Raw genomic sequence first — 27868 nt, forward strand, 5'->3', positions numbered from 1 at the left:
TGTAAAATGTATATTAAACAAACCAGAAACAGTGAGAGTGATGCCTTAAAATCGGCAAACCACCAATCCCTACACAGCAACCAGGTGTTTGACAGCTGAGAGATAAGAGACAAAAATGGTTCAGGATTCACCTGTGATGAGATCAAACCCAATTATTTGTCTAAGGCCTGACCTCTACAAGGAAAAGAACAGTGATGAGCTCAGCCAGTTGGAGAAAACATAAACCTGAATGAAGACTGTGAGGAACAAAGTTTCTGGAGCCAGGGAGCCTCCATGCAGCCTCTCACACTGAACATCTGGCCACCATACTGCACATTTGGACATTTTATCTGAGTCTGAGCTCTGCCTCAGTATGTTCATTGTCTCTCTGCAGAACTTTTAGCTTTTTATGCCTGTCTTCTATGACCGCCCAATTGGACTTCTATCTTTCTACTCTCTAACTCTTCTATGACTTTTCTGTCTTACAGATCCAGGACCCTACATTCTTATCAAGTGTATGGCTTTTAATGTATTCCCCAGAGTCAATAAAAATAATGACAGATTCATGAAACTAATGATTTTACTGAGGCAAATGTTTCAGAAAGAGAAAAATGAATCAATTTGTTCATAACAAAACTTTCTAGATTAAGGTGATTACTTAATAACTTGCTTTTCCTTTAAAAGAAAATAAAGTGAACTATCCTTCCTGTAATCACTTTATGCCATCCTCTCATGCACTTCTAGTTTAGGTTGCGGAATCTCACATCACAAGTAGTCAGGAGTATTCCCGACTACTGTAAACTCACCCCATGTCTTTTTATACACAAATTTACTCCAATTCTTCACCATCCTCTGTTTTTATTTCAGCACCTGATATGTTGCAAATACTTTTCCAAAGTTCTTTGCAGAGCTGCCTTCACCTCCTTGTTTTTCAGGCTGTAAATGAGGGGATTCAACATGGGAATGACTACAGTATATTGCACAGAGAAGATCAACTGCATGGGGGAACCCGAATTTGGCATGAGATGGCGGAGCAAACCTGAGCCAAAGTAAAGTGTCACTGCAGTGAGGTGGGAGGAGCAGGTGGAGAAGGCCTTGCTTCTGCCTGAGGTAGAGCTGATGCTCAGGATGGTGGCGATAATGCGGACATAGGATAGGAAGACCAAAAGGAAGGTTCCCAGCCCATGCAGAAGAGTGGAACAGAGCAAAGCAATGAGGTTCCTGGATATATCAGAGCAGGACAGCGGGAGGAGAGAGGGCATTTCACAGCTGTAGTGAGGGATGATTTTGGCCTCACAGAAGATCATGTTCATTGCTAGGAAGATATTGATGAGTGCGTCCAGAAAGCCCAGGCCCCAGGAGCCCCACACAAGCTGCATGTACAGCTGTTTATTCATGGTCTGTCCATAAAGCAATGGGCGGCAGATGGCGACATAGCGGTCATAAGCCATCACGGAAAGCAGACAGGCTTCAGTCCCCGCAGCAACAAACACAAAGAAGACCTGGGCCAGGCAGCCCTCCACAGATATCATTTTCTTTTGAGACAGGAGGTCCTTCAGTAGCTTGGGCACAGTGACTGAAGACAAGCAGATATCAACAAAAGAGAGGTGACTCAGGAAGAAGTACATGGGCGTGTGGAGGTGGGAGTCAGCCCTGATCACCAGCAGCATTGTCAGATTCCCCATCAGGGTCAGGAGGTAGATCCCCAGGAATAATACAAAGAGCAGAGCCTGGATGTGAGGGTTGGCAGACAGTCCAAGGAGGATGAACTCTGTGACAGTGCTGTGGTTCCCCAAGTCCATTTACAAAGGCTTTTCCCTAGAAATAATATAAAAAGACATGGAAGCCCAAAGGCTGTTTCCCTCAAGGAAGTTTTTCATTGCATCGGTTCTCTTTTCATATCACTATGATTCAGTAAACATTTTTGCCTCCTATTATGACCTGGGTTTGTATCAGTTACTTCAAACAAAAAGGTAATTAGGATATGCTGCCTGCTACTAATATTGTCTGTTGAAAAATATGGATATGCAGACTAAATATATAACCAGAATTAATGCAATGGGAGCTCAAACTGTGATTTAGTGAGGGCCAATAGTAACACTACATTGGGTGAATTTGACATTTTAAAGAAAGTGTATGACTGCTCTTGGAAAATGTTCCTGACAGATATTTAGTTTGCCTGAACATTTGGTTCGTGTTCAAATGCTCAGGAATGAGAAAAATCAAGTCATTTTTGGTTAAACATAGGTCGTTCTGAGGAGCTGAAGCCTAGGAAATAAGTGGGCATCAGAGATCTTGGCTAGATATGTGGGCTCCTATATCAGACTAGGTTCAAATTTCAGCTCCACCTCTAATTAGCTACATGACTTTGTACAAGATGCATAAAGCTGTTTGCTTTGATTTCCTTATGTATAAAACACAGATATAACAGTACCAAGAGAGATTCTAGGATTAAATATGAAATTATAAAGTTCTTTAAAAGCACCTATTATTATTATGATTATTTGAGATTGTGAGTCTAATCAAATGACACCTAAATCCTCACATATAGTGAAACATTATCGAAGACCAAACCCATTGCTGTTAATGCTGTTGTTGTTGTTGTTATTATTTTATATGTCTTTATCAGAAGAGGTGTAAAAAAAATCACACTGAAATCACTACCAGTAGCTGTGCTCCTCTGCTCATGACCACAGTTGTAAGGTAAATTGGAATTTTAGAATGATTTTGAAGTGGAGCAATTTGCAATTTTTGTGGACGCTTTCACTCAGAAAGGACAGCATGTAATTGTCACCAATGGGTACACCTGCCACACCGCGCAGATGACAAGGGCGAAAACGTGGTTGGGACTCAGTGTAGACCCCTGGGCCCACCTGGAAGAGCATTACTAGGGTGGATGTGTTCCCAGGTCAGGTCAGAATTTCCAGGAAAGGAAGCAAGAGGAATGCTTGAAAGGAATTCATGCCAGGGAAGACTTAAAGCAGCAGCCAGGATAGAGGACTCTGCCCAGTACTATGCTTTCTGGGCCTCACTCCAAGACAGTACAGCAAACAGGTTTGGAAAGTCACCCTGTAGGACGGTGAGAGTTTGATTCAAGAGCTCTTACCTTCTGCTGGAAGTTCCCAGGGCTGCTGCTCTCTGCCCCTCAGGAGGAGGGCTCCACCCACTGACTTCTTCTGTTCATGTTTGGAGGCCTGTTTAAACCGGCATATGACATTCAATCCTTTCTATTCCTGTTTTGTACAGATATTTAGATGAACTTTCGACTTTCCTCCTGAGACACTGTCCTTAGTGTCCATATCCCAAATGTCTCCTTCACGGCGAGGTTGTGTTCATGTCTCTCAGCTCCGTTTCTCAGACGTCTTCAGGCCTGGATGACTACAGGGCTCCATGTGCTGGAACACTGACTATTCACCAGTGATTTCCATCTCTGTCCTCACACCCTCAAATCTGACTTTGGGTTACCCACAGAACTCATTATGGTGCCTCAGTCCATTTCCTGGTCCTGTCCATTCCCAGCAAGACCAAAGCTTAGCCAAGGAGAAGTTCTGATTCTTACTCATTAACCCCTGGCCATGAACTCACCTCAGAATCCTTCCCACACCCCCAAAACAGATTACCTGTACATCCTGTCCAATAAGTCAATCTGTTCTCCAGCGTGGCTGTAGGACTTCGATCTAGCTCCATCTACTAAGAAGGAAAATGACCTGCAGGAAGTGGCTTCTAAGTCTTATAACATGAGAGAATTTATAAAATCCTATTGATGATGAAACGCTTTTACTGAATTCTACACTGTTAAACTTACATAGCTATAGGGCAGTTTCTTTCTTACTTTTTTTTTTTTTTTTTTGAGAGGTCTCAAATACACCTTATTTTCCTTCTTTCCAGTATCATGTCTCAGCCACACAGCATTGTCTGGGTTTAACCAGTCCACGGGACGGCTATGATTAGGCAGCTGGTTGGTTTGATTCCTTGCCTCTGGCAGCGCCAGGGATGGTGAGGGCAACAGCTTTTATATTACATAGTCACAATCTGAAGTTCCAAGAACTGTTTTCAACATTGAATTTTATAAGAACCAATGGGGACCTCTTAGGTGTGGCCTTTGGAACGTTTAGGTGATGAAATGACCTATGAATATTAATTCAAAATTTCTGAGTCTAGTGGGAGTTAAAGGTAGAAAGAGTGGCCAAAGGCATATTTGCCTGGCTTCCCAAGCAGGAAAGGAATAATTTTCAGTTGATACTGCAAGGGTTGCATCTTCTCTCTGGGACTTCTCAGGCAAAATCATCTCCTGTTAACTTTTGCTGTGTAAACGTGATTTGATGATCAAATAAGTAAAAAGACAAAGCTAATAAGTGCAGTTATTTGCCTAAACTGTATACTCCAATCTATTTCTTTATGTGCTTATTTAGTTTCCTACGTAGGACCTTGTTATAGTTTGAGTACTCCCAATTTGGGAGTATTTAGGAACACATTTATTTGATAAATTTATTGTAATCTTAAGTACAAGTAGACTTACATAAATCAAAATTTCCATTTGTTTATTTACAATGAACTATAAGGTTTCATCCAAACTAGACTGTTCTGGCATAATTTTTCCCCTCACTCTTTACTTGTCAATTAAGTAAATAACAAATGAAACACAATTTAAGGATGTTTGGAATAAGTAAGTCCACTTTTTTAGAATATTTGCTTTCCTTGTGAATCTATATAGATCTTAAAGTATTTTGGTTTTATTATTTAATACGATTAATTTTAACTGAACTATAGTTGATTTACAATATTGTGTTAGTTTCAGGTGTACAGAAAAGTGATTCAGTTATATATAAATGTACATATATATTCTTTAGGTTCTTTTCTAAGTATTACTAGATATTAAATATAGTTCCCTGTGCTATACAGTAAATCCTTGTTTATTTTATGTGTGTATGTGTTAATCCCATACTCTTAATTTATCCCTCCCCCACCTCTTTTTTTTTTAAGATTCCATATCATATAGTATTTGTCTTTCTCTGTCTGACTTCATTTAGTATGATAATCTCTAGGTCCATCCATGTTGCTGCAAATGGCAATATTTCATTTTTTTTTATGGCTGAGAAATACACACACACACACACACACACACACGGGTATATATATACCACATCTTCTCTATCCATTCATCAGTTGGTGGACACTTAGGTTGCTTCCATGTCCTAATTATTGTAAATAGTGCTGCTATAAACACTGGGGTGCATGTGTCTTTTCAAATTAGAATTTATTCTTTTCTGGATATATGCCCAGGAGTAGGATTGCTGGATCATATGGTAACTCTATTTTTAGTCTTTTAAGGAACCTCCAGACTGTTTTCCATAGTGGCTGCACCAATTTACGTTCCTACCAACAGTGTAGGAGAGTTTCCCTTTTCTCCACATCCTCTCCAGCATTTATTATTCATAGACTTTTTGATATTGGCTATACTGTGCAGTGTGAGTTGATACCTCATTGTAGTTTTGATTTGCATTTCTCTAATAATTAGCAACGTTAAGCATCTTTTCATGTGCCTGTTGGCCATCTGTATGTCTTCTTTGGAGAAATGTCTGTTTAGGTCTTCTGCCCATTTTTAATTGGGTTGTTTGGTATTTTTTGGCTTTTATTATTTTATGATTATAACATTTATTCACTTATGTGTCTGAAAGTTTACACATTTGTGAATGTGCACATTGAAGGGTCCCATGGCAAGAAACAGTCGGGTTTTGGAAGGTGTGTTTGAGGTTGCTCTCTATCTCTATATACAAACTCACTTTCTTCAGCACCTTCAGTTCATTTTGCTTGTATCAAAGGGCTGCACAACTGAAATTCATTTTTCTCCTCCAACATGGCTGGAAGTCTATTTCTGTCTTTAACTCAATCATCTGGAATCTTTATTTAATAATGGCATTATGGCTTTCATTGAATTTTCTCATCACAATGAATTAAGATACAAATATTTCACCTAATAAAACCACAGTGAACATTTGGGGAGTAATGAGAATCAATCCTTTTATTTTCCACATTTTCTAAATTGGAGATGGCAATAGATTCCACTGTTTTCCCTCTGTACTAAGCATGTAATTCCTCTACACTCATTCCTTATGCACTGTGAATGTATCTTCTAACACCTGACATTGTGTAGGCTTAGAAAGTTTTTCTTAATGTCAATTCATACAATGTCTGGCTAGTGTCATAGATTCTGGCTCTTTTTTTGTATTCCAGGTTAATTTTTCCACCAGTAACATGGAAAGTACTTTCGCAGTGTTTCTCTCATAGCTGCCTTCACCTCCTTGTTCTTCAGGCTGTAGATGTGTGTATGTATACATACATATGTGTGTGTATAATGCCTCAACACATTACTATTACACAGAATATTCATTTAAGTTTACCTACGTGTTCAAACTTTCAGTTGCTCTTAAGTCATTCCTCTGTGTCAATGTTTCCACTTAGGAACATATTTCTTCTACATAAAGAAATCCTTTCAGTATTTTTATTGTGAAAGTATACTAGTACCAAATGTATTCAGCTATTGTTTGTCTGAAAATATTTCTCTTTCACTTCTTTTTTGAAAAGGCACACTTTAAATAACTTTTTATTACCAGGTGAAGTTATGTAGTTACAGAGTAATTAGAAACTTCTGAAAGAGCATAACTGTTTAAAAAATGGCTCACTCACTATATAAATAATGTCTAGTATCTCATTGGTATATCACTATTCAAAAGGCCTTGACCAAAAAAGTCCCAAGTAAAACACTCAATCCAATGTTTTAAGCCCCGCTTTGTTAATTAAGCTTATGAGCACATGTGAGGCTGCTAAAGAAAAGGGATACAAAATCAGGCAGAGCTGGGGACACTGGCAATGCTTAGGGCTGTCAGCCAGACTCCAGACAAGGAGATGAGGTAGTTCTTTTCTGAGTCACTCTACTTGAATTATTGTCCTGTTATTCGACACAGTAGATCATTAGAGAAATGAAAAATGAACTAACATAATAAGGAGGTTACTGAATTATTGGGACTACATGTCATGTTTACATTTAGCAAATTCAGATAGCCGTAACAAAAATAGCCTCCATCATTGTCAGTTATGAAGATAATTATCCATCTAGCCTTTTATGTTTGCTGGATAACAATACAGAACAGATGAGCTATAAATGATACTGTTCTATGTCAAAAATACTAGCTTTTAAAATTTGTGTTTACAAGCACTCACTGCTTCAAGGTTAGGCTTGTTAAGTGATTAAGAACAATTTTACAGCAACGTGTATGTATTTCATTCTAAAAGAATAAAATGCAAAAAAAAGAAACAGCTGTTATTTTTGTTTGCAACCTGGGAAATTGAGTTATTTTGCTGATGTATGGTCATTTTAGGTCCATGCCTCCTTCTGAAAATGCTACACACCCAGATTTTAAATGCATCAAAGTTATAACAGGTTCCATCTCAGACTTGGTCAGAGCCAAATATTGCAAGCAACTGATTGCTCAGCTCAAACAATGTGTAACTAACATGTTGGGAACAAGCTATGGAGCAAGGGAACATAGATAGATTAATAGAGACTTTTTATTTAAAGGTAAAATATTCCAAATGGCCCTCTGGAACAGGTTATTTCTACTTTCACACTTGTCAACCTGTATATGATCTCCTAATTTTAATTTCTTTCTTCTTAAATAAGGGGCTGATTCGGACTGACTAGCTGAGAATGATGTCTATAAGAGAAAAAGATTTCTGTGGTTATAGAGCTTCTGATAGGTTTGCAGAAGTTATAGGTAAAGAGGGTAGTCGAGAAGTAAACCAGCTTCACTGTATGCCCCAAAGACTTTCTCAGTGGTATTGACAGAAGCTGCTAATCCTAGGTTATACTTTGTAGCTGTGGGCATGATCTGCCTGGCAGAAAACTCCGTAGTGTAAACTAAACCAAAATACGTAATGTTTTTCTTGGATGCACCTGATACTCTGTTTTGGAACCCGCTGTGGGTACAACAGGAATACTTGTATCGTGCTTTCAAATTTTCTTTCTAAACTCTCTTGAACAAACATGAGTAAGTGGTAGTTAGAATCTGTCATATTTGAAGGTCCAGTGGTCATAGCTGACATGATTATATTCTTCAGCCACTCCTTCAGCATTCAGGTAGAGATCAGAAATAACCATAATGTTCCTCCCCAGAAAACTCTTATCAGATTCTGAAGTTGTTGGTCCACTGGAAACTTCCGTAATGATTGTAGCTTTGACTCTGAGTGCATTGGATTTGGTCAACTGCTTCTCATTGGCAGTGGGGATCAGTATGTCATGGTCTGCTTCCAGGGCGCTTCCTTCATAGGGCTTTGCTTGGGGAAGCCCAGGATTAACCCATGCTGCAATGTGAAGTCTTCTAGTTCCTTTGGGTCAATGCCATCTGAATTTCATATGTTCCCATTAGATTCACCAACATCAACACATTTAGCACTGATACAATGTAAATATCTCAGAGGGCAGGCCATCATTGCCAAATCCCTGAATAACAAATGTTTTATCTCCAAACCCTTGTGTCATGCCTAAAATGCTCATGTAAGAAGCTTCATTGAGGAAGTTTTCAATCCTATGGAAAACACCATGACCAGTAGCAGAGTCAGGTCTGTGGATACCACCCTGACTGATGGGTTTACCAGTAACTGTGGGCATGTTACTACCTAAGGTCCCTATGGTGCTGGCATAAGTATCAGCAATCCAGGACATCTCTCGCTCACCTGTGCCTGTCTAGGGCAGACCCATCAAGATTTACTGAATCTCCTTTTTTGGTAATTACATGGTGAACTTCCTTGTGATCTTTTCCAATTCAGTATCGATGTGGTTCTTGAGTGATCTTAACACCAGCTTTTGGCAACCTCAAATGGCACATAAACCACAGCAGATTATACGTCATCAGAGTAGCCAAAGCTTTTACTTCATCTACACTCACATCTTCTCTGTAATGGATACTTCCCTACAGGGTGTGACGTGCTGGCTGTGCTGGGCCCCATAGCCCTCAGTGTTCCCCCAGGAGCCGCTGCCACGCAGGCTGGGGAAGGGCAGGATCCATATGTGGTTTCAGGGGTCGATGATTTTCCTGATGCCACGCACGGGTTCCGCTTCTGCTCCTCATTCTCCCAGATCTCAACGTCTTCTATCAATCAGCTGGTCATTCATAATGCTCGTGCCACGGTCGGTTGAAGAAGCTGTCTACCACCTTGAGGAAGCTGGGGTTATATCGCGGTTGCTATGGTGTCGCCAGGTGGGCGGGCCCAGGAGGCCAGGGCGCATGCGGAACGGAACGTGGGGCGAGGCCTGGAGGCGAGGCGCGCTCTCCGAGGCTTTAGGGCGAGCTGCCTTTTAAGCTTCCTGCCTTCCTCGCTGTCCTCTCCTTTGTCACCACCCGGCACCTGATCTGGAGGAGCCGCCTCTGCCGTGGCTGAGCAACACGTGGAAACGACGGGGTGGGACCCGGCATCCTGCGCGCCTGGCCTGGGCCTCCGCCCGGCCTCTCCCCACCTCACCTCGGCTCACCTGCCGGTCGTGGGGCGACGGAGGAGCTCGTCCTGCATTTTTGAGGTATGCTTTCTTTCATTTTGAGGTGCATTCTGAGGTACAGAACTCTAGTCTGCATTTGTTTTCTTCATCTTTTTCAGAACTTAATTTATAGTCTTAAGGCTTCCATCACTTATATTGGGAAATAAGTTTCAGTCTAATATTTGCTCCACTGAAGGCAGGCTCACCCTTACTTATTTCCTGGGTAAAAAGTGCAAAAATCGAAGCCCTCAACCCAAGGCGCTTTCCTGTCCCACCCTTGGGTCTTTCGTGAAGTGAGAGGGCCTGTGCATGCTTAAATAAGCAGCACATCCTGGAGCTCCAGGCACACTCCTCAGGCCTGGTGTGCACACGCTTGTGGAGAGAGGGCGGTGAGGCCTGGAAATAGGCCTGAGGCTGTTTGGGCAGGGAATTCCAAGGGCCGGGATCTTTGGAGTGCGATTTACAGAGTGCTGGCTGTGGGCGGTAGTGTATCAGCTGGACTCCGCAGGACACATGCCCAGGCCTGGGCCCCAGTTGCCTAAAGGGGTCTAAAGGTGGTGTGTTCAAAGGTAGTTTGCCTTTTGTCTCAAGCTGTTTTAAAACTTTTCTTTTTGTGTTTGATTTTCAGTGGTTTATGGTGCATGTCTAGATGTGGTTCCTTTTGTATTTATCCTGCTGGAGGTTCATAGCGGTTGTTAAACGACTCTCTGTTATCTCTAAACCCACCCTTAAGCTTTGTGATGTGCAGAATTGTATGTTTGTTCTTCCTGTCTTGACATCTCATGCTGTACTACCCTTAAAATGTTTTCATAGTGTCAGAAAAAAAGAATATAGGAAGTATACTTTTTCTTTGACATCCGACTCCTCTTAGTTTGTGGCACTAGAGGGAGACTACTCACTGTTTCTGTTAGCATAACCCCAGCAATAGATGGGGTTCCACTTGCAGCTTTTTCTCAGCATTCCTGGAACTAGTCTCCTCAAGCGTTCGCAGACAGAGCAGCTGCAAGAAAGCTCCCCTTCCCAAAGACCTCTTCTCTGAGCTCCTCAGATAGCTGCACAGCTGGGCAGCACCCCTCTTCAGGAAGTCCCAGCTGACAGAGCATCTCCTGCAGGTTGTTAAACGCCTCTCTCTTATCTCCAAACCCACACCACAGTGGAAGATCTCATAGTGATCTTCTCACCGTCTCTATAGTTTTGCCTTTTCCAGAATGTCATACTCTTCATTTTAGCTTCCTTAGTGGCATTGATGTTGAACATCTTTTTATATGCTTATTTACTATCTGTATATGTTCTTCAGTGAGAAATCTGTTCTTTTGCCCATTTTTAATTGAGTTATTCATTTCCTTATTGTTGAGTTTTTAAAGTCTTTTGTTTAGCTAATGTGTCTTTTGCAAATATTTTCTCCCAGTCTGTGACTTGTCTTCTCATTATCTTGACTTTCAGAAGTAAAATTTTGAAGGTAACTCCATCAACACCCCTTTTTTTTGAAGTTTTACCTATTTTTCTGGGTGAATTTTGCTATCTTTGTCAATGTCTATAAAATGTCTTACTGGGATTTTATATTTACCTGTTTTTGGAACTGGAAAACCACTAAAAGCATTTTAAATACTGTTGAGTTAGCATGAAAATAGAAAGCATCCTTGTATAGTTTTTGTTTTCAAAACAACCCTAAAATTATGAAGTCATCTTATCATGTGAAAAAATTTCCATTACTTTTGTAGTCTTAGTTTAAAAAATCAACATTTGTCTTTTAACAAATGCCAAGTCAACATCTAATGAGGTGATGGTTTTTAAAACTTTTGTTTTTATAATGTATTCTTGTTTATTATTTTACTTGTATTGTGACAAATTCTCATGCCACCTAGGGTTAAACTCTACACTGTCTAATTTTTTTAAAAAATTAATTTTTATTGAAGTGTAGTTGATTTATGTTTCAGGTATACAGCAAAGTGATTCCGTTATACATATATATAAAAATATGTATTCTTTTTCAGATTCTTTTCCATTATAGGTTATTACAAGATATTGAATATAGTTCCCCGTGCTATATAGTAGGTCCTTGTTGTTTATCTATTTTATATATAGTAGTGTGTATCTGTTAATCCTGAATTCCAAATTCACCCCTCCCCAATATTTGTATACTTTTTATATGTGATTTTTTTGTGTAAGTTTTGTTTAGAAAAGAAAGAGTAAGTTAAGAACTCCATCTTCCCTGTCATATGTGCATTTATATGTGCCAAGGTCACCATCTTTGACAAATATCCTATATAGCTTTTTCCTGTAGGAAATATTTTTTGACTCCGTGGCTTTTTCACAGTCTCGGGGATAGCTATGTTGGAATCATAGACTGTGAGACCATCTGGATTACAGGATATTAGAAATGAAAGAAGCCTTTACCATTTTCTATTTATGCCTCCTTATTTACAGGGAAGGGAATTGAGAATTGGTGGTGTTCTCTGAATTACATCCCACTACCCAGTAAGAACAAATAGGGTAAACGTCTTTCACACCACATTTATTTTATCAGTTGTTGTTTGCTGGTTTCTTTGCTTGGCAGTTGTGATGTGTGTGGGTCTCACTCGATTTCCAAGTTCCCCGTTGTAGCCACAGACCCTGGCATTTCTGCCTGTGAGTATCATTCCCTCTTCTGGATCAGTGGGGATGTCTGCCTAATAACTTTTTTTCCCCAGGCAACCAAAGCTGTGCCCTAGATGTCACAGTCACATAGATGGGAATAAAAGAAATTTAGTTTACCAGGCAGGTGGCACCAAAAGTAAAAGCAGACCTCTTGGTGATACTTCTGCCCTCTTTACCCTATCCCAAGATATCCAGCTCAGACTGAGGGAGGAGAGCCACTGGTTGTGTACCACCTGCTTTCTGCATAGGGCCCACTCTTTGCTACCCTACTCTTGCTGCCTGTGTGGTACTGAAGAGGAAGGAAGTTTCCTGCCTTAATTTCCAAGTCAAAACTGAGGTTTGAATGATAATAGAGGTTTTGTGAATGTATATGTTCTTTTAGAAAGATGTAATCTTGTTGCAAAATACTGGGACGTTTTGTGTATTTTGCTGATACATGGAGAAAATGGGATAAAATATTTGAAAGGGGACTATTCAAGAAAATACAGAGTCACTGTACTTAGGCACACGCAGATCAGTCTAATTTTCTCCATCAGTCATCATGCAGATTCGACAGGGTCATACAGATGGTGTGGCTAGCTTAGTGTATGCTACACACAGGTGAGCATCTGTGGGGGTCTTTTTCTCCATATGAGATTAGGTATCAGGTGAAACTAGGGAGCAGGGGAGTTAAAAAGGTTGAGGAAATGGCCTACCACTTAAGCAGTTCCTTTGAGGGCAGTACACTCAAGTATTTTATTAATGAAAGTCTTGACAGTGGGGTCTATTATGGACCTACAGTATTTGACTTTTGATTCTGAATTAAGCACCAAAGGTAATATAAGTTTCCAGAGCACTTTCCAGAAGTGAATAATGGGCCTCACATTTCTGGTGTGTGTTTAAACTTTTTTTCCATTTCCCTATCCCGTAGTTGTCTCTGATTCCTGAACACTCCTCCCTCCCTGTACAAGAACTACCTAGCAGTGTTTGGCTCTTTGCCTCAGTCACAGAGACCAAAAGATCCTGGCTCAGCCCTGCCCTCAGGCTTCTACCCTCTCACTCGATTATCCCTCATATTGGACCACACCTGCTGGGGGGGTTGCTCTGTCATGTTGGAGTGAGGACTTATGAGGCCTGGGTTCCTGGCTACAGCAGGATGGGCAGGGTGGAGGTCAGGGGAAAGGCCATCTGGGTGAAACACCGGGCAGGAGCAAAGGTGGTCTTCTTCCTTGATTGTAGGGTTAGGGTCTAGGGTAGCAAGCTGATTGATCAGAGAACTGGCTTCTCAGTTTGTGGGCCTGGACCCCTGACGGCTGCTCTCCACTGCTTGGCAGCAGTCTTCCCATCTTCGGGGTCATCCCAGAATCTAAACGCTTGACACTCCTGTACCAGATAGAGAAGGCTGTGAACGTTTAAGGGAGAGAGATCTCATCTCTGGGGCCCCCCTCCCTGGCCTACACTGTATTTAAGGATTTTGTTGTCAGACTCCACCAGGAATGGGCATCAGTGGCTCTGGGAGTTGCAATTCCCTGATGACCGTGTGTCCCATAGGAAAGAGCCCTTGCTGGGCATTAGGAGACTTTGTGTCTTAACGTATCAGAGCCTCTTTATCTGGAAGGTCAGGAAATTTCCTGTTTGCCTCAGAGGAATGTTAAAATAAAGTAAAATCACTGATCCAATATGGTTTCCAATAGAAAGTGCTCCTCATATGTAAAGGTTTACAACAATTATATTTAAGATTTATATAAATATGAGATTACCAGTTATTCCTTTCATAGTTTCAGCACTGATCAGTTTAAATTCAGCACTGTCTCTTTTAGAGGATTGTTTTTTATTTCACTGTGGCTAACTCTCTAGGGTAGGATCAAATTTGGTTCAAATAGGGATCTGGAAAGTTCAACATCTCCATTTCCTGGTTCAGGTGGGACCATATCTGAAATGTGTCAAACTGATTTTAAAAAGTATTTCTGAAGTCCTCTGCAGAACACGATGCTGCTGTCTTGACTACCCAGCACCCTGTTTGTCAGTTCTCACTGTTGGAAAGTCATTCCTAATGTCTAAATTAAATCTCTGGTCTTTTTTCTCCTAGTCTTTTTCTTATGGAAAAGAAATTGACATCTCCTAATGTTGGGGCAATGAACTTTCAAGTTTTTAAAATTTTCTTCTTCTGAGTCCTTCTCCATCTAACTTCCTGATTTTTTACTCCCTTTTCAGGGCTTTTCTTTCTTATCTGTCATTCTTTCTATGTTCCCTCATTTCTCCAGTTGAATGAATAGAACCTCCCAAAATCTGTTATGGTAAGGTCCAGGACTGATCCTGAGATTCCAGAGATTTCTGATGGGGCTGAGGATGGAGGAGGAAGCCCTGGCTCTGTATTTCACCATTAGTTGAGATTGATGGGGGACCACCTCCTGCCCCTTTAGAAGATACATATATTGGAAGTACAGGTTTCTGAAGGCTCAAGGCTCAGAGGCAGCAATATTGTTAGCCACTACACCCATATCCAGGTGGATGCCTTCTCCCTTGGGGACTATCAAAAGAGGGCCACTTACCCAGTCCTCGATGCAGATGATATGGGTGTCATGGAGTAGTTGCTCATCCCTGAGGGGGACACAGGAAGGAATCATTCCATTACAGGGGCCTGGAACTGTCTCCCTAGGAGCCCTGAGCCCTGCTCACATCCTTAGTTTGAAGTAAAGCCAGTCAAAGTGGGAGAGGCCAGAACTTGTGGGGAAACTAAAGACCTATAGGCCTATCGGAGAGGTGGTTGCAGAATGTGGCACCAGACATCTGGTTATTTACAAATCACACCGAATCATGGCCACCAGACCCCTGTTTAACCAGTGCTGGCCATTAGGAGTTAGCAGAATACCTCAGTCCCAGGGCACCAACACTGGAACAGGTCCTTGTATTTTTTTTTTGCATGGAAAATGGGTACAAGAAGACTTGAATTCTCCTCATCTTATTCTGAATTCCCCCACCCATCCACCGCCTACCTTTAGGAAGCAGAAAAGCAACAACAGCAAGTAAAATCCCAAATCCACATTTTCACACTGGGTCATCAAGCAGGTGTTCCAGGGCCCTGCAGTGACCTATTTGGAAATCAGCCTTCCTTGAATAAAGGAGAGCATCCTTCAAGCTGAAGTACGCCTAGCTGTTTTAACCTGTTGACTCCTAGGGTTCAGCAGCCAAGAGAAGTTTCCCGTGTATCTCACAAGGATTCTGCTTGGCCGTGTTGCCTTATCATTCTGGAATGGGGGTGACTGACCGGGTTTGGAGAAAGAGCAGAGGGCGTTCTCTCTGGACTGGCTGTCTTAAAAGAGCCACAAGAAGGTTCAGACTCTTTTGAGCTCTGTTTTGTGAAGGAGCTGGAAAAGCATTATAGTAGTTTCAATTCCCAGAGAGAGCCCTCAGCTAGTCAGAATCTCCTTTCAATTTCCTCCTCTAATTCCTGCACCCATATCTGAAGTATCCTCAATCTTTTCATGGGACTTGGAAGTCCCTGAATTAAATCTTATTTCATTGTGACAATAGAGGATATTTCAGTGGGCTCAGTCATTTATATCTTTCATACTCAAATTCTGATCCCTGAACCAGCAGCACATCACATGGGAGCCTCTTAGAAATACAGAATCACAGAATCTCAGGCCACCCACCCTAGACCTGCTGAATCAAAATCTGCTTTTTAACAGGGTACCCAGGTGATTTGTGTACATGCAAAAGTTTGAAAAGCCCTGATTTTTAAGTTCCTTGGAAAGAGCGCTGTATGTGGCTTTTATGTCATAATCCTAGGCTCCTGGATATTTAGATATTTTCCTGAAACACTAAAATTTGCCTGTGGGCATTTGAGAGCTATAACTTGACCACCCTGAATAGTCATTCCATTCTGATCTCCCTGCTATTCAGTCCCTCCCATCGCAGCCCTGCTGAACCCTTACACAGGGCTGGGAAGCTGCTTACCCTTGATTGTTGTCTCTCCTCTACAGAGAATTGCCATGTCTGACCAAGGACTGAGAGTTCCTCAGGCCCTCAACAGCCATTCCAAGGAAGGAATGGATCCTGCTGCCCCTGTCCAGATAACTGGACTGGACAGAGGCGAGATGAATGGTGTCTGAACTCCAACTTTCAGCCAAATGGAAGTTTCCATGGAGAGACTTTGTATGAACTCCTTCTTATTCCCTCCCACCACTCTTCGTTTAGCCAAACCTTGAAATATTGCTCTTTTACCTCGAGTCCGAGCATCTTCCTGGAGCTGAAAAATAATGAGAATTCAGAGAAGTCAGAGACTCAGGGGCCAGCTATAGACCTGGGGAAATGTAGGGATGCCTGTGTGAGACATATGGGCTTTTTGAGAATGGAATTAAATGCTGAGTTTCCTGAAAGCAGAATTTGTGTTGAGTGTGAGACACACAGTTTATCACATACAGTCATAATTAGTCATTCAGTGACCTCTCCTTTTTTATTCTTTCTGGCTTTTCTGCTCTCCCTTTTCTGGCCCCTTTCACTCTCCTTATTGGGTATGTGCTGGTTCTCTGAGGTGAACCTTTAAGATATGTGAAAGACCTTTAAAAATTCCCTCTTACTCATCCCAGAGTAAATAGCTGCTGCTGGTATACACTTTGGGCCCCTTGAGCTCCCAGTTGGCGGCCAGATGGTGTTTCTACATAACAGTGCTCTAGGGCAGGGTCTTAACATTTGCCTAATCAGAAAGAAAGCACCTTCTGAATCTCTCTCTCCTGGCTATCTTTTGCTTGACTCTGTCTCAGTATTTAAGTACAAAAATGGCCCTTCTAATTTGTTTGTGACTACAGTGTCTGTCAGACTGACAAAACAATGTGCACCAGCCTGGGTGGTCTCTAAGGGCAGGGATTGTGCCTAGGTGAACCCCATGAAAAAGGACTAGAACTTGAAGAGAGCTTCAGCACAGAGGATGTCAGATGGGGCTTGTACCTTTGTTTATAGGCCCTGAGAGGATGGAAGTCAACACACGCAAGTCCCATTCACGGACAAGCCACCTCCTCCCGCTAGCTCACGTCCTGTTGGGAGGAGACTTGGGCCTCAGGGGACTAAAGTTCTGGGCAGAGTGGAGGCATCCGACACCAAGGAAAACCTGGGTGAAGATATCAAGCTTCTGATCTCTGCCCTCTTTTACACGCAGCCAGTTGGAGGCAAAGGCTGGTGTAATTTTTTCCCTAAGGTAAGCCTCAGGCACAGCAGCAGAATACAATGACATGATTCTTGGAATAGAAAAGGGCTTAGTTCAAAGGCTAAGAGTGGTACAGATAGTGAAATAGAGGGGATTTCTTTTCAGTGCCTTCTCAATTACTTTACCCATCACTTTTCCCCAACCAGAAAGAGAGAGCTACTGTTTCTGAGACCATGGGAGTCTCGTATTATTTTTAGATTTTAACTTTAATGAAATTAGATCTTTATTCAGAGGAACAAAAGTTAAGAAATCTGTACAAAAGTTTCTCAGTTCCTGTGGTTTTATACTATTAGTACTTGTTCCAAGTTTTGTGTTTGCCTGTGTAGCAGTCTGTTGATAAGTAATGTTGTTAACATAGAGCAAAAAATTAAGGTGGGACAGTCGGCTTGGCAGGACTGAGACATATCAACACCTTGAGCAAGCTAGTATACAACTCAGTGTCTGGGGCCAGCCAATAATATACTGCATGCTTGACTATATTTTAAATATTTGATAAGTGTTTGTATAGAAAAAAGACTGAAATCTGTGTGGAAGAAGAGCAGAAGAGGATTGTTCTGCTTAGCCAAAGTTTAGATCTGGGCTCTATTTGTATTTCCCTGCAATTAATACACGTATTCTCCTAATAAGGAAATTTACCATGTCATTTGGGGCTTCTAACTCAGTCACTTTTCAGTATTTCATATAACTGCATAGAATATTCTTGCAGAGAGTAGTTCTGGTAGATACAAATTTTTCTCTGTGTTTTCATATTTCCACAAGGGAATTGTTAGGCATCTTCTTGCCTTAGCTTCCTGGACTGACAAGTCCAGCTACTTTTTTGAGGGAGAAATACTTAGATAAAGAAATGAAACTAAAACCTTGATCAGAGTCAGCATCACAGTAGGGTATGGGAAAGACAGGAGCAAGGGAAGTAATGTGACCAGGGAGTTTAGTGAATGGAAATTTAATCTCACCTCCTTCTGTATATCCCTAAAAGCCATTAGCACCTGACAGAAGACAAAAAATTATGGAAAAATTAATTTTATAGACTTTATTACAAAGGGATATAATATATAGAATCTCCCAGTTGGGCTGTAGAGTGTGAAGGTCAAGAGACTATGGCTTCCTAGCTGTAAGCAATACATCCCATTGATTTGGGGGCCACTGTTTCTCCATATGGTAAATGGGTGAAATACAGGAAGTTATTTAAAGAGCGCTGAGTTGTGAAAAAAATGTAAATGAAACCCACTATTATATTTCATTTCAGTTCATTGGTCCATGTTCTGAAGCTGAGCATAGCTGTTAAGATCAACCCTACACAATACACAGGAGGACAACACCAAATGTTGGTGAATTTCTTCACAGAGCAGCTGGAACTCGAACTGCAACACAGCACAGCTGGAGCTCTCGTACATTTTTAGAAGGAGCGTAGAATTGTGTGATGACTTTGGGAAAAAGCTCTGGCAGTTTCTTGTAAAACTAAAAATGCACCTATGCTCTCACTCATCCATAGATAGATACAATGACCATTGGAAATCTGAATTTCTTCAGTTTGGGGAGAGGATGAGGACTTTAAGACAGATGGCTGTATCTTATTTGGTGGAAATATATAGAGTTTTTGTTGATATTCAGGAGTTTCAACGTGTGTATAAGGGTGCATATGGAAGCTGAATAGTCAATGGGGTGGTCTGTGCCAGTTATCAACTTACTGCGGCTCAACAACCCTGTGTTCACTCTTTGTTATATCATATCTATCTTTTATTAGGTCATAGGTATCCATTTATGTTGGATGGTTTTCTGACCCATATCTAAGCAACTCATTCTTTAGTAATAAAATAATTGTAAGAACATTATTCTAACATTTAAATTAAGATTATTTCTTTCTGTAAAACTTATAGGAAGAGTCACTGAAAATCATAGAGAATAAAAAGGTTGATCACGTTACTCATTTCATATAATATTGTTCAATGCGGGCTTGCAGGAAAGGCTATAAAGACTTACACTTATTTTAAAAAAATTTTTAACATCCATAATCTTTGATTTAATAAAGTCTTTTTCTGCTTCGCTTCATATGGGCAATTGACACTGTAAGTTCAGAAGGGATCAATTGTCCTCTAATTCTCATCTCCATGTCAGAGTTTAAATGTACATACAACTAGAATGTCAAGATTGGGAAGCTCAAGTAGCTGATATTTTTGAGAAGGTCTCAGAAACTCCAAGTAAATACCTATCTTCTGTGAAAGTTCCCAACAGTTTGCTTTGGCTGTCTATGGGCATAACGAGCTTCTGCACTGACGTACCAGTCAAAAATAGGGTGAAATCTGGCATTTTCATGTTTGAGAATTAGTTACCTTGGCTGTCATTTTCCTGTTGCTGGGAAACCAAGGACGTTTTGTCAAAGTAAAAAAGACATCCCTTTTTATAGAAATTAAAAGAATTTACTCTCACATTCATTAAATATAAGTCTATTTAAAGCAGTTTCAACAGGGAAATATATACAAGATCCTGTGGTATCTCACAGCGAAAAAAATGTGACAATGAATATATGTATGTTCATGGATAACTAAAAAATTGTGCTCTACACTGGAATTTGATGCAGCATTGTATAATGAATATAACTCAATAAAAAATGTTAAAAAAAAAAAGCAATTTCAGAAAGCAGGGCTTACTAATGCAGATTCTGAAACTAACTGCTTATGGCATTGCTTCAGGTGGAAGGCTGAAGGCAGCAGGTTCTCATCGGTGACCTACTGGGCCTATGTTTCTTTTCCAACTCATAGTTTTCAGAACCCAAAACATTCTCTTGATAGGATTCAGTAATTTCATTCATTATCAAAAATGAATTATCTGTCTTCTACAAAAGAAGATACTTTTCAACTGGATCTCTTATGCAATTTAAATGATTTAATCTAATTTCCTTGAAGTAAAATTAAAATATTATCTTTTTCATAACCAAAGAAAGGGCAGTTCTTCATATCCAAGTGTGGACTCATTTCTTTTACTTCTTTTTAACACTTTAGGAGTGTCTAGTAACAGGTCTGAGTTTCTCAAATCTAATAAATTAAAGAACGGGAAAGCTCCAGGCATACTTTTTTACTTTTAGCCATTATTCACATTTAAATTATTGTCAATAAATTTGGAAATATGTAGAACATTTTGAAGTGTTAAAAAAATGTTGTTGGCAACCTCTGATGCCACAGAGCAAATCTGGCATTTGTGCTTCTTCAGAATCTTTATCAAAATACTCTGAAGAAAATTTGGTAACAAAGAAGTTTAGTAACAAAGCAATTTATCATTGTAAATAATGCAAAGCAGAATGATGTCCAACTACTGAAATTATGTTGAAATTATATCTGAATGACATAGGCAAATTTTATGTCTTTTAATGTCTTGATATAGATCTTCTAGACATAGTCAGTGGGAGAAATCAATCCTCCTCTGTGCTAATGACAAGATCCTAATCATGTTCCAGACAGGAACTCCAGAAGCAATGGGCCCACTTAGCATATTACACTCCGAAACAACAGCTCACTAGTAATTATACAAAAGTTAGTCATTTTATGGACTTAATTTGGCATTCAAGTAGATAAAACTAAACACCTGTACTCTTCAGGTTGATTCCTTTATTTTTTGAGAGTTTTATTTTGGAGCTAACTCATTCTGGAAGGGCTAAATCTTTTATTCTATGATACAGGAATCAAGGGTCACAGTCAAGTGTTTGTCAGACAATTTAAGTGGCTCTAGAAGTAAAATAGCTTTCTTTCTGATCAGAAATGGAGTTAGAATCATTAATTGGTAACAACAAAATGGTAACATTGCCTTCTTCTCTCTGAGAGTTAAAATAAATGGCTTTTTCAGTACTTGCCCTAAGGTGCTGGCTAGTGGATGAGCAACTATTCATTACATAGTGCTTGTTAAAAGGCTAGCAGAGAAAAAACATTTGAAAGGGGTTATCTAATGAATAGGTGGATGTTGAGAATGGACACTGAGATGCACAGATAAAGGAGTCTCTATGAGGGTTTGGGACTGGATGAGTAATAGAACAAGCTGGGAGGGAGCATGGTAATTCTTCACCATCAATCAGCAGATTGCTCAAGGGGAAAGAGAGAAATTTGCTCCTTTAAGTCCCCTCTCCCTTCTCCTATCTCTCACCATGCTGTCAAAGATGACCCTCATGTACTCACCTGGTCCCACAGGGTTTCAGTGATTGTTACCTGTATTTCCTGTTGAAATAAGAGACAAATCTTGGGTGAAATGAGAGACAAATCTTGGGAATGTTACCCTAACTCTCCTGGAATCTGAATCGACGCATCATGAAGCTGACAGAATACAAAGTACTTTTTGGAATTGAGATGCACGCTTGAAGTCATGCCATTTGTCAGGCAGCCCAAAGTCTTCTTCAGCCCTACTGTGTCATTTTCAGCCTGTATCTTGTCATCTCTTTATCTAATCAGTGGGTGGCAGGTATAAACAGACTCACATGTTTACCCACCTTATTAACACTCACATAGTCTGCCTGCTCCTGGAGTCATCAAGTGTAGTAGTGGCATTGAAGGTGTTACCTGGTTTTAGCAGACAGTGACCTACCAGCTGGTCAAGGCACTCCGAGCTACAATGCCGAAGTCCTCCAAGATATGGTCCTCATTAGGCAGTTTTCCCATCTCCTGGCCACACAGCCTTTCCACCTTTGCTTTCCCCAGGAACTAGGATCCCCAAAGGAACCAGTGTATTTGGAAGTCTTACCCACCTCTGGTCTCATTGTGTCTTCAATGGGTTTTCTGGAAAGAAAGGGTGATATAAATCTGATGAGGCACTGGGTAGGTGACATCAGCAAAATGGCAGTATAGGAGATTACAGCCCTCATATCCTCAACAGAAAACATCAAATTTTGACAACCATCCTTGGATGGAAATATCTTTATGGGAAACCAGGAGCCCAGTGGAGAGATTCCAGCACCACATTCAAGAAAAAAAAAAATCCATGAATAGATGCATTCAAATGGGTAAGAAAAACAGTTTCACTTTACTCATGTCACTCCTCCCAAAGGCAGCATAGCTTAGTGCCAATAGGGACCCTTTCAGCCTGCGATTTCTTCTGTCGGGGAAAGTGAGAGTGGAATGAACACCTTGATTCCCCAGCCTTGTAAGACATTGGCTTAAAGGCCCACTTCTGCTTCACCCTACTCAGATTACTGAAGTAATTGGCGTAGCTGAATCGTGTTGGGGGGGCTGGGAACAGGAAAAAGGGGTGGGCACGGGTGGCGTCTATCACATGGATCTCAAAAACCAGCTGCAGTTCCTACTAGCCGGTTTGTGGACTCCACCAAGAGGGCAACCCGTGAACACTGTGGGACTCCTCAACTGCAGGTCACCCTCTCAGCTGACTGACACATGCCCCCAGCACTTCACACACCCCCCGAGATGGTGCATGCAAGCCTCTTCAGACAGGATGTAGCCATCAGTATCTGGCTCAACTATGTGGGGATGGGAGAAGATGTGCCATCTTGAATGCTCTTGGGCACCACAATGGGGAAAAGAAACAGGAGGCTCTAAGTTCCCAAAATGACTTTATGGGATTAAGAGAAGGCACAAAATCCTAAGCTCTCTTTAAGAGAGAATGAGAAGACAAGGGTAAATGCACCCATAGGAAAGGCCTGAGACTACCCTCCACCCCCATTCCCACCAAATCTTTAACTGGGCTGATTGGTGAAGAAGATCTTTCACTCCTGAAGTCAGTCAGTAAAGAATGGAAGAGGGGACTGCTTCTTCAGATAAAAAGACCACAATGCAACAGGAAGAATCAAGGAAACATAACACCACCAAAGAAACAAAATAAAGCTTCAGTGATGGATCCCAAAGAAATGAGATCCATGAGTTGTCTAACAAGTAATTCCAAACAGTTATATTAAGTAGGCTCAGTGAACCACAAGAGAACATGGACAACTAATGGAAATCAGGAAAACGGAACAAAATGAGAAGTTCAACAAAGAAACACAAACTGTAAAAAAGAACCAAACAAAAATTCTGGAGCTGAAGAATACAATGACTGTGCTGAAAAATTCAATAGAGAGCTTCAACAGCAGACTTGATCAAGGAGAAGACAGAATTATTGAACTTGGAGACAGATAATTTGAAATCCAGAGAAATAAAAATTAAAAAAAGAATGCAAAAGTGTGAAGAAAGCGTATGTGACTTACGAGAAACTATCACATGGCATAATATGGGCACTTTGAGAACAGGGAAAGAGAAAAGGATAGAAAACTATTTAAAGAAATAATAACAGAAAATGTCCCAAATCTGAGATGGGAAATTAACATCTAGATCTGTGATGCTCAAAAATTCCAGAGAAGCTGAACATCAAGAGATCTTCACCGATACATTGTAATCAAATTGTCTAAAGTCAAAGAGAATTTGGAAAGCAGCAAGAAAAAGTGAATGCCACATTCAAGGGAACTCCTGAAAGACTATCAGGGGACTTCTCAGCACACATCTTGTAGGCCAGGAGGGAGTAGGAAGATAGAATCAAAGTATCAAAAGGAAAAAACCTGCTAACTAAGAATATTTTACCTGGCAAAGCTGTCCTTCAGAAGTGAAGCAGAGATGAAGACTTCCCAGACAAACAAAAGCTTTATCACCTCTAGACTTGGCATACAACAAATGCTAAAGGGAGTTCTTCAAGTTGAAATGAAAGGATGATAGCATGATGAAAACATAAGTAATAAATCTCACTGGAAAAGGTAAGTATATAGTCTGATTCAGAATACTTTAATACTCTAAGTGTGGTGCTTAAATCACTTTTAATACTAGTATGAAAGTTAAAACAGAAGCATTAAAAATAACTATAGCTGCAATAATTTTTAATGGATACACATTATAAAAAGATGTAAATAGTGATCAGTAACATAAAATGTGGGGAAGGGGTGAAAAAAATGAAGAGTTTTTGTATGCAGTCACAGCTGTTCAGCTTAAAAGAGATACAGTATAGGATGTTCTGTGTAAGCCTCATGGTAACCACAAAGAAAAAACCTTTAGTAGATACACAGAAGATAAAAAGGAATCAAAGCATGCTGTTATAAAAATTCAACAAGTCACAGAAGATGACAGCAAGAGGGGAAGAAAGGAACAAGAGAACTATAAAATAGAGCACAAGAACATGGTAATGGTAATTATTGGTAATTATCAACTAGGCAAGAGTTAAGAAGTGTTGATGAGGATGTAGAGGAAAGGAATTTTGAGCACTCTTAGTGGGAATGTAAATTGGTGCAGCCATTTTGTAAAACAGTATGGAGGTTCCTCAAAAAATTAAAAATACAACTACTATAGATCCAGCAATTTCACTTCTGGGTGTATATTCAAAGGAACTGAAATTATTGTTCTTAACAGATACCTGCATTCCTATGTTCATTGCAGCATTACTCAGAACAGCCAAAATATGGAAACAACTTAATGTCCATGATGGACGGGTGGCTAGGGACAGCTCTTTCTCAGTCTAAATCCACGCCACGATCCTTGTCCTGAAAACCTCCTTACTTTTAAGATTCTTCTCCCCATGGATTTCATTGGCCTATTCTAGGGAATAGGGAGGAAAGAGAAAATAAAACAGAACTGGGTTCATCTTGAGTTTTCTCTTCTAGTTTCTCCTCTAGCTGAGTTTTAATTCAAATCCTTGTAAACAGAGATAGTGAATAACTGACAAACTGAGTAAATGATACTGGGGGAAAGGGTTAGGAGGGGGTGTGTGTGTGGTGTGATATGAAAGAGAATATTTTATATATATACATTATATGTATATTTTTTATATTATATATATGTGTGTGTGTATATATATATATGTATAAAGAGACAGACAGGAGGATTAGAGGAGCGGGGAGAGGGGGTGAGGGGGCAGGAGGAGAGGAGAAGAGATGCACTCACAGTATTATTCTAGTCATTCGTTACTGGAAGTTGGGGCTGAAGAAGATCCAGACTCTATTAACCAGGCACTGAAGTAGGTGCCCTGATCCACATATCTTATCCTCAAACAGTGGACTGGGCTATTTACTGTGCAGCAAACTGAGGCTCTGATAGTAGTGAAAAAGCTTGAGATTCCAGCCCAGGTCTGTTTGATTCCGCTCTTTGTTATGACTTCTCCAAAAGAGGACACATAAAATGTGTCCACTTCATTTTATAGCTGAATTATCAAAAGCCTAACTGCATGCAGTGGGAAGAATTTGGGGACAAAACAGTTTGTTTGAATTCCAGCTTCACCATGTTCCAGTTCCAGGACCTTTGGCAAGTATCTTTGCCTATGTGAATTTGTTTCTGCACCTAAGAAACAGGAGGAGTGATCTTTAGGTTTGGGGGGGGTGGGTGGGTGTGAATCATAACCCTTTGTAGCTGTTAAGTTTTCAAATATTATTATTTGTTCATTTCAAATAATATTGTTATTTCAATTACTGTAATAGTAATACTGTTTTACTATTTTTAGAGTGTCTTGCCCACTTCTGCTGCCAAAACATCAGTTTATCAGCAGCGAAATCAGGTCTTTGATGTGGTTTATGAGCTTTCCTGTAAAAAACTCTCAGATACTCCAGTGTCTACTTCCTGTTTTCTTCTCGGGGTTCTGCAGCTGTCCAGAAGAGAATTCATACTCTTAGAATAGGTTTCCATCTTCCTTCAAGTTTCAGCCTTCTCAGTACCTCACTGGCTCTCAGACTTGAGGCCCAGTTAATTATTCTGGGCATTTAAATAAGATAGTCAGCCTAGAAACCTAGAAGACACTTTTAACTCTTTCTTTCTGAATTCCTACAAATTCTTACCTCAAGGTATCTCCTGCATACTTCAAAAGCTCAAGCCAAATGTCAATTCTTTCCCGACCCATAAGTTTACAGCAAGCATCCCGTTTTTTCTGATTTTATTCATAATATTGCCTGGATCTCATATTCAGTCTCAAGCAGTAGATTCTGGCCCTTTTCTCCACCCCAGGACAAAGAAAGCATGGTTTTGGGTGTCTAGAGTTGCTTTACATTGTAGGGGACATAAGGACTTCTTAGAGTAAGTTGGCCTTAGGATAAATAAATGTTCCTGGATTATATACCCAACTAACTCCTAGAGGAATGTCAGATTGATGCCCACCCTCTAGATTAGAATGATATAGGTTTGCTTTTGTTCCTTCCATTAAGGAGGTGGGGAGGAGAGACGACACGTGCAGATTCCAGCCTTCCCCAACCAGCAGATAGGTGCAGCCATAGGAGGAATGGGAGACAGGGGACCCTGTTTCTTCTCCCATAGAGAATATTCAATCTAAGGACTTTTGAGCATCTTTATTAGCCCCACTTACCTTATCTGCTGCTTGGAGGTCCTTCCTGACTTTTGTTCTTGATCCTGGAAGGCATGCTGTGCCATTTGTCCTTGAACAGAAGTCAGAGACTCTGGAGCTGAAGATGGAGATGTCTCCATGTCCTGGGGAAACATAAATGAATAGGGGGAGAGGACAGGTGTGTAGAGAAGAGAGCGCTTGCCAGTGGAGAACTACCAGGACAGATGCCTCAGTAGTTCAGGAAGCATCTGTGTTTTGAATGGGTCAGTGTGTTTGTGTGTGTGTGTGTGTGTTTGTGTTTGTGTGAAAGTGTGTGTGTGTGTATAAAGAAAGATAAGGGTGAGAGGAGGAAGGAAGTGTTTGCCCCAGATAAAGTCTCCTTGCCATCTTTTTCAGTAAGAACATAAATTCCAGTGAGAAGGTGGGTAGAAAAAAATAGAAGAGAAACTAAGTAAAAAATAATAGCTGGCTAGGGTTGGGGCTAGAGAATTGGCCAGAGGCTCCGTGAGGGGAAGGTGGGTCCTCAGGCAAGGATAGGAAATAGTGTGTAATGGATTCAAGACTGGAAAAGTCCCCATCCCACCCTACCTCACGGTCACAATCTTCATGGTCAACTAAGGGTAGCACTGTAGGCTGGAGGTCTGTCAGCTCCAGCCTTCAAGTGCTTTGTAGGGAAGAGAAAAACCCCATAGTTGATACTGTTAAAAACACATGGGGCTGAGAGGTCAAATCAGTGACCCAGGCAGAGTTGAATCCTCCTTTGACAAGTTGCTTCCCAGTTCCCCGCTCCCATCCTTCCTCACCTCCAAACCCTAGTCAGGAACTAGGGCAATTATGTCCAGAAACTTACCCAGGTGGGCTCCCCAAGCTGTTCTTCTCCCCACCCCTTCCCCCCTAGAATTTCTCCTCCTCAAGCCCCATCTCAGAACAGCCTCATCTCATCTGTGCTTTTGTCAGCCTAGCCCTGTTCAACTCTTCTGTGACCTCAGCTGTGACCTCATAGATCTGAGACACCTGGCTCTCCCCCCACCCTCAGCCCAGGTTTCATTCCATCTAGGTGGTAATGATAAAATAGTGAGCTAATATTGTGAAATTTTAGTTTTAATTTGTGGGAATTTTTGCTGCATCACTGACCTCCACCCATTGCATTAGACATTCACTACTTCTGAGAGTCAGTAGGAATGAGCCCAGAAGAAGAATCAGTTATTTATTTATTTATTTAAAACATTTTTTATTGATTTATAATCATTTTACAATGT

The 27868-nt window shown here is 40.7% G+C and overlaps 3 protein-coding genes and 1 pseudogene across 4 annotated transcripts in view; 1 reads left to right on the top strand and 3 right to left on the bottom strand.

Moving 5' to 3' along the window:
* Positions 1–842: 842 nt before the first annotated feature.
* LOC105076339 (olfactory receptor 8S1-like) lies at positions 843–1781 on the bottom strand. The gene has a single exon (XM_010964448.1). The coding sequence runs from the start codon at positions 1779–1781 to the stop codon at positions 843–845; it is 939 nt and encodes a 312-aa protein (XP_010962750.1).
* A 5967-nt stretch (positions 1782–7748) lies between these two features.
* On the bottom strand, positions 7749–9221 carry LOC105076338 (glutamate dehydrogenase 1, mitochondrial-like; annotated as a pseudogene).
* An 83-nt stretch (positions 9222–9304) lies between these two features.
* The window catches only part of LOC105076337 (olfactory receptor 8S1-like), a 42126-nt gene continuing 23562 nt past the window's right edge, over positions 9305–27868 (top strand). The window contains exons 1-3 of one of the 2 annotated variants that reach the window (XR_012510616.1): positions 9305–9553; positions 17090–17324; positions 18580–20240. The gene's annotated coding sequence lies outside the window, so the exon portion shown is untranslated. Of the gene's footprint in view, positions 9554–17089; positions 17325–18579; positions 20241–27868 lie in introns of those variants that run through there. The other variant, XM_074374963.1, reaches the window with a different exon arrangement.
* On the bottom strand, positions 11840–26943 carry C12H12orf54 (chromosome 12 C12orf54 homolog). Its single transcript, XM_074374969.1, has 7 exons — positions 26631–26943; positions 22060–22090; positions 21497–21535; positions 18287–18319; positions 16355–16379; positions 14680–14728; positions 11840–13510 (listed from the first exon to the last, which is right to left on the bottom strand). The coding sequence occupies exons 1-7, from the start codon at positions 26762–26764 to the stop codon at positions 13369–13371; spliced, it is 453 nt and encodes a 150-aa protein (XP_074231070.1). The 5' UTR covers positions 26765–26943; the 3' UTR covers positions 11840–13368.

This window comes from Camelus bactrianus, chromosome 12, assembly GCF_048773025.1.
Source record: "Camelus bactrianus isolate YW-2024 breed Bactrian camel chromosome 12, ASM4877302v1, whole genome shotgun sequence".
In the NCBI taxonomy this organism is placed as follows: Eukaryota; Metazoa; Chordata; class Mammalia; order Artiodactyla; family Camelidae; genus Camelus; species Camelus bactrianus.

Excerpts from the sequence above, each read along its gene's own strand:
- LOC105076339 (XM_010964448.1), bottom strand. The coding sequence starts at position 1,781 with ATGGACTTGGGGAACCACAGCACTGTCACAGAGTTCATCCTCCTTGGA.
- C12H12orf54 (XM_074374969.1), bottom strand. The coding sequence starts at position 26,764 with ATGTTTCCCCAGGACATGGAGACATCTCCATCTTCAGCTCCAGAGTCT. Across the intron at positions 22,091-26,630 it reads ACCTCCAAGCAGCAGATAAG|AAAACCCATTGAAGACACAA; the intron begins GTAAGTGGGGCT and ends CTTTCTTTCCAG. Across the intron at positions 18,320-21,496 it reads CTGAAACCCTGTGGGACCAG|GTGCTAATGGCTTTTAGGGA; the intron begins GTGAGTACATGA and ends GTCTTCTGTCAG.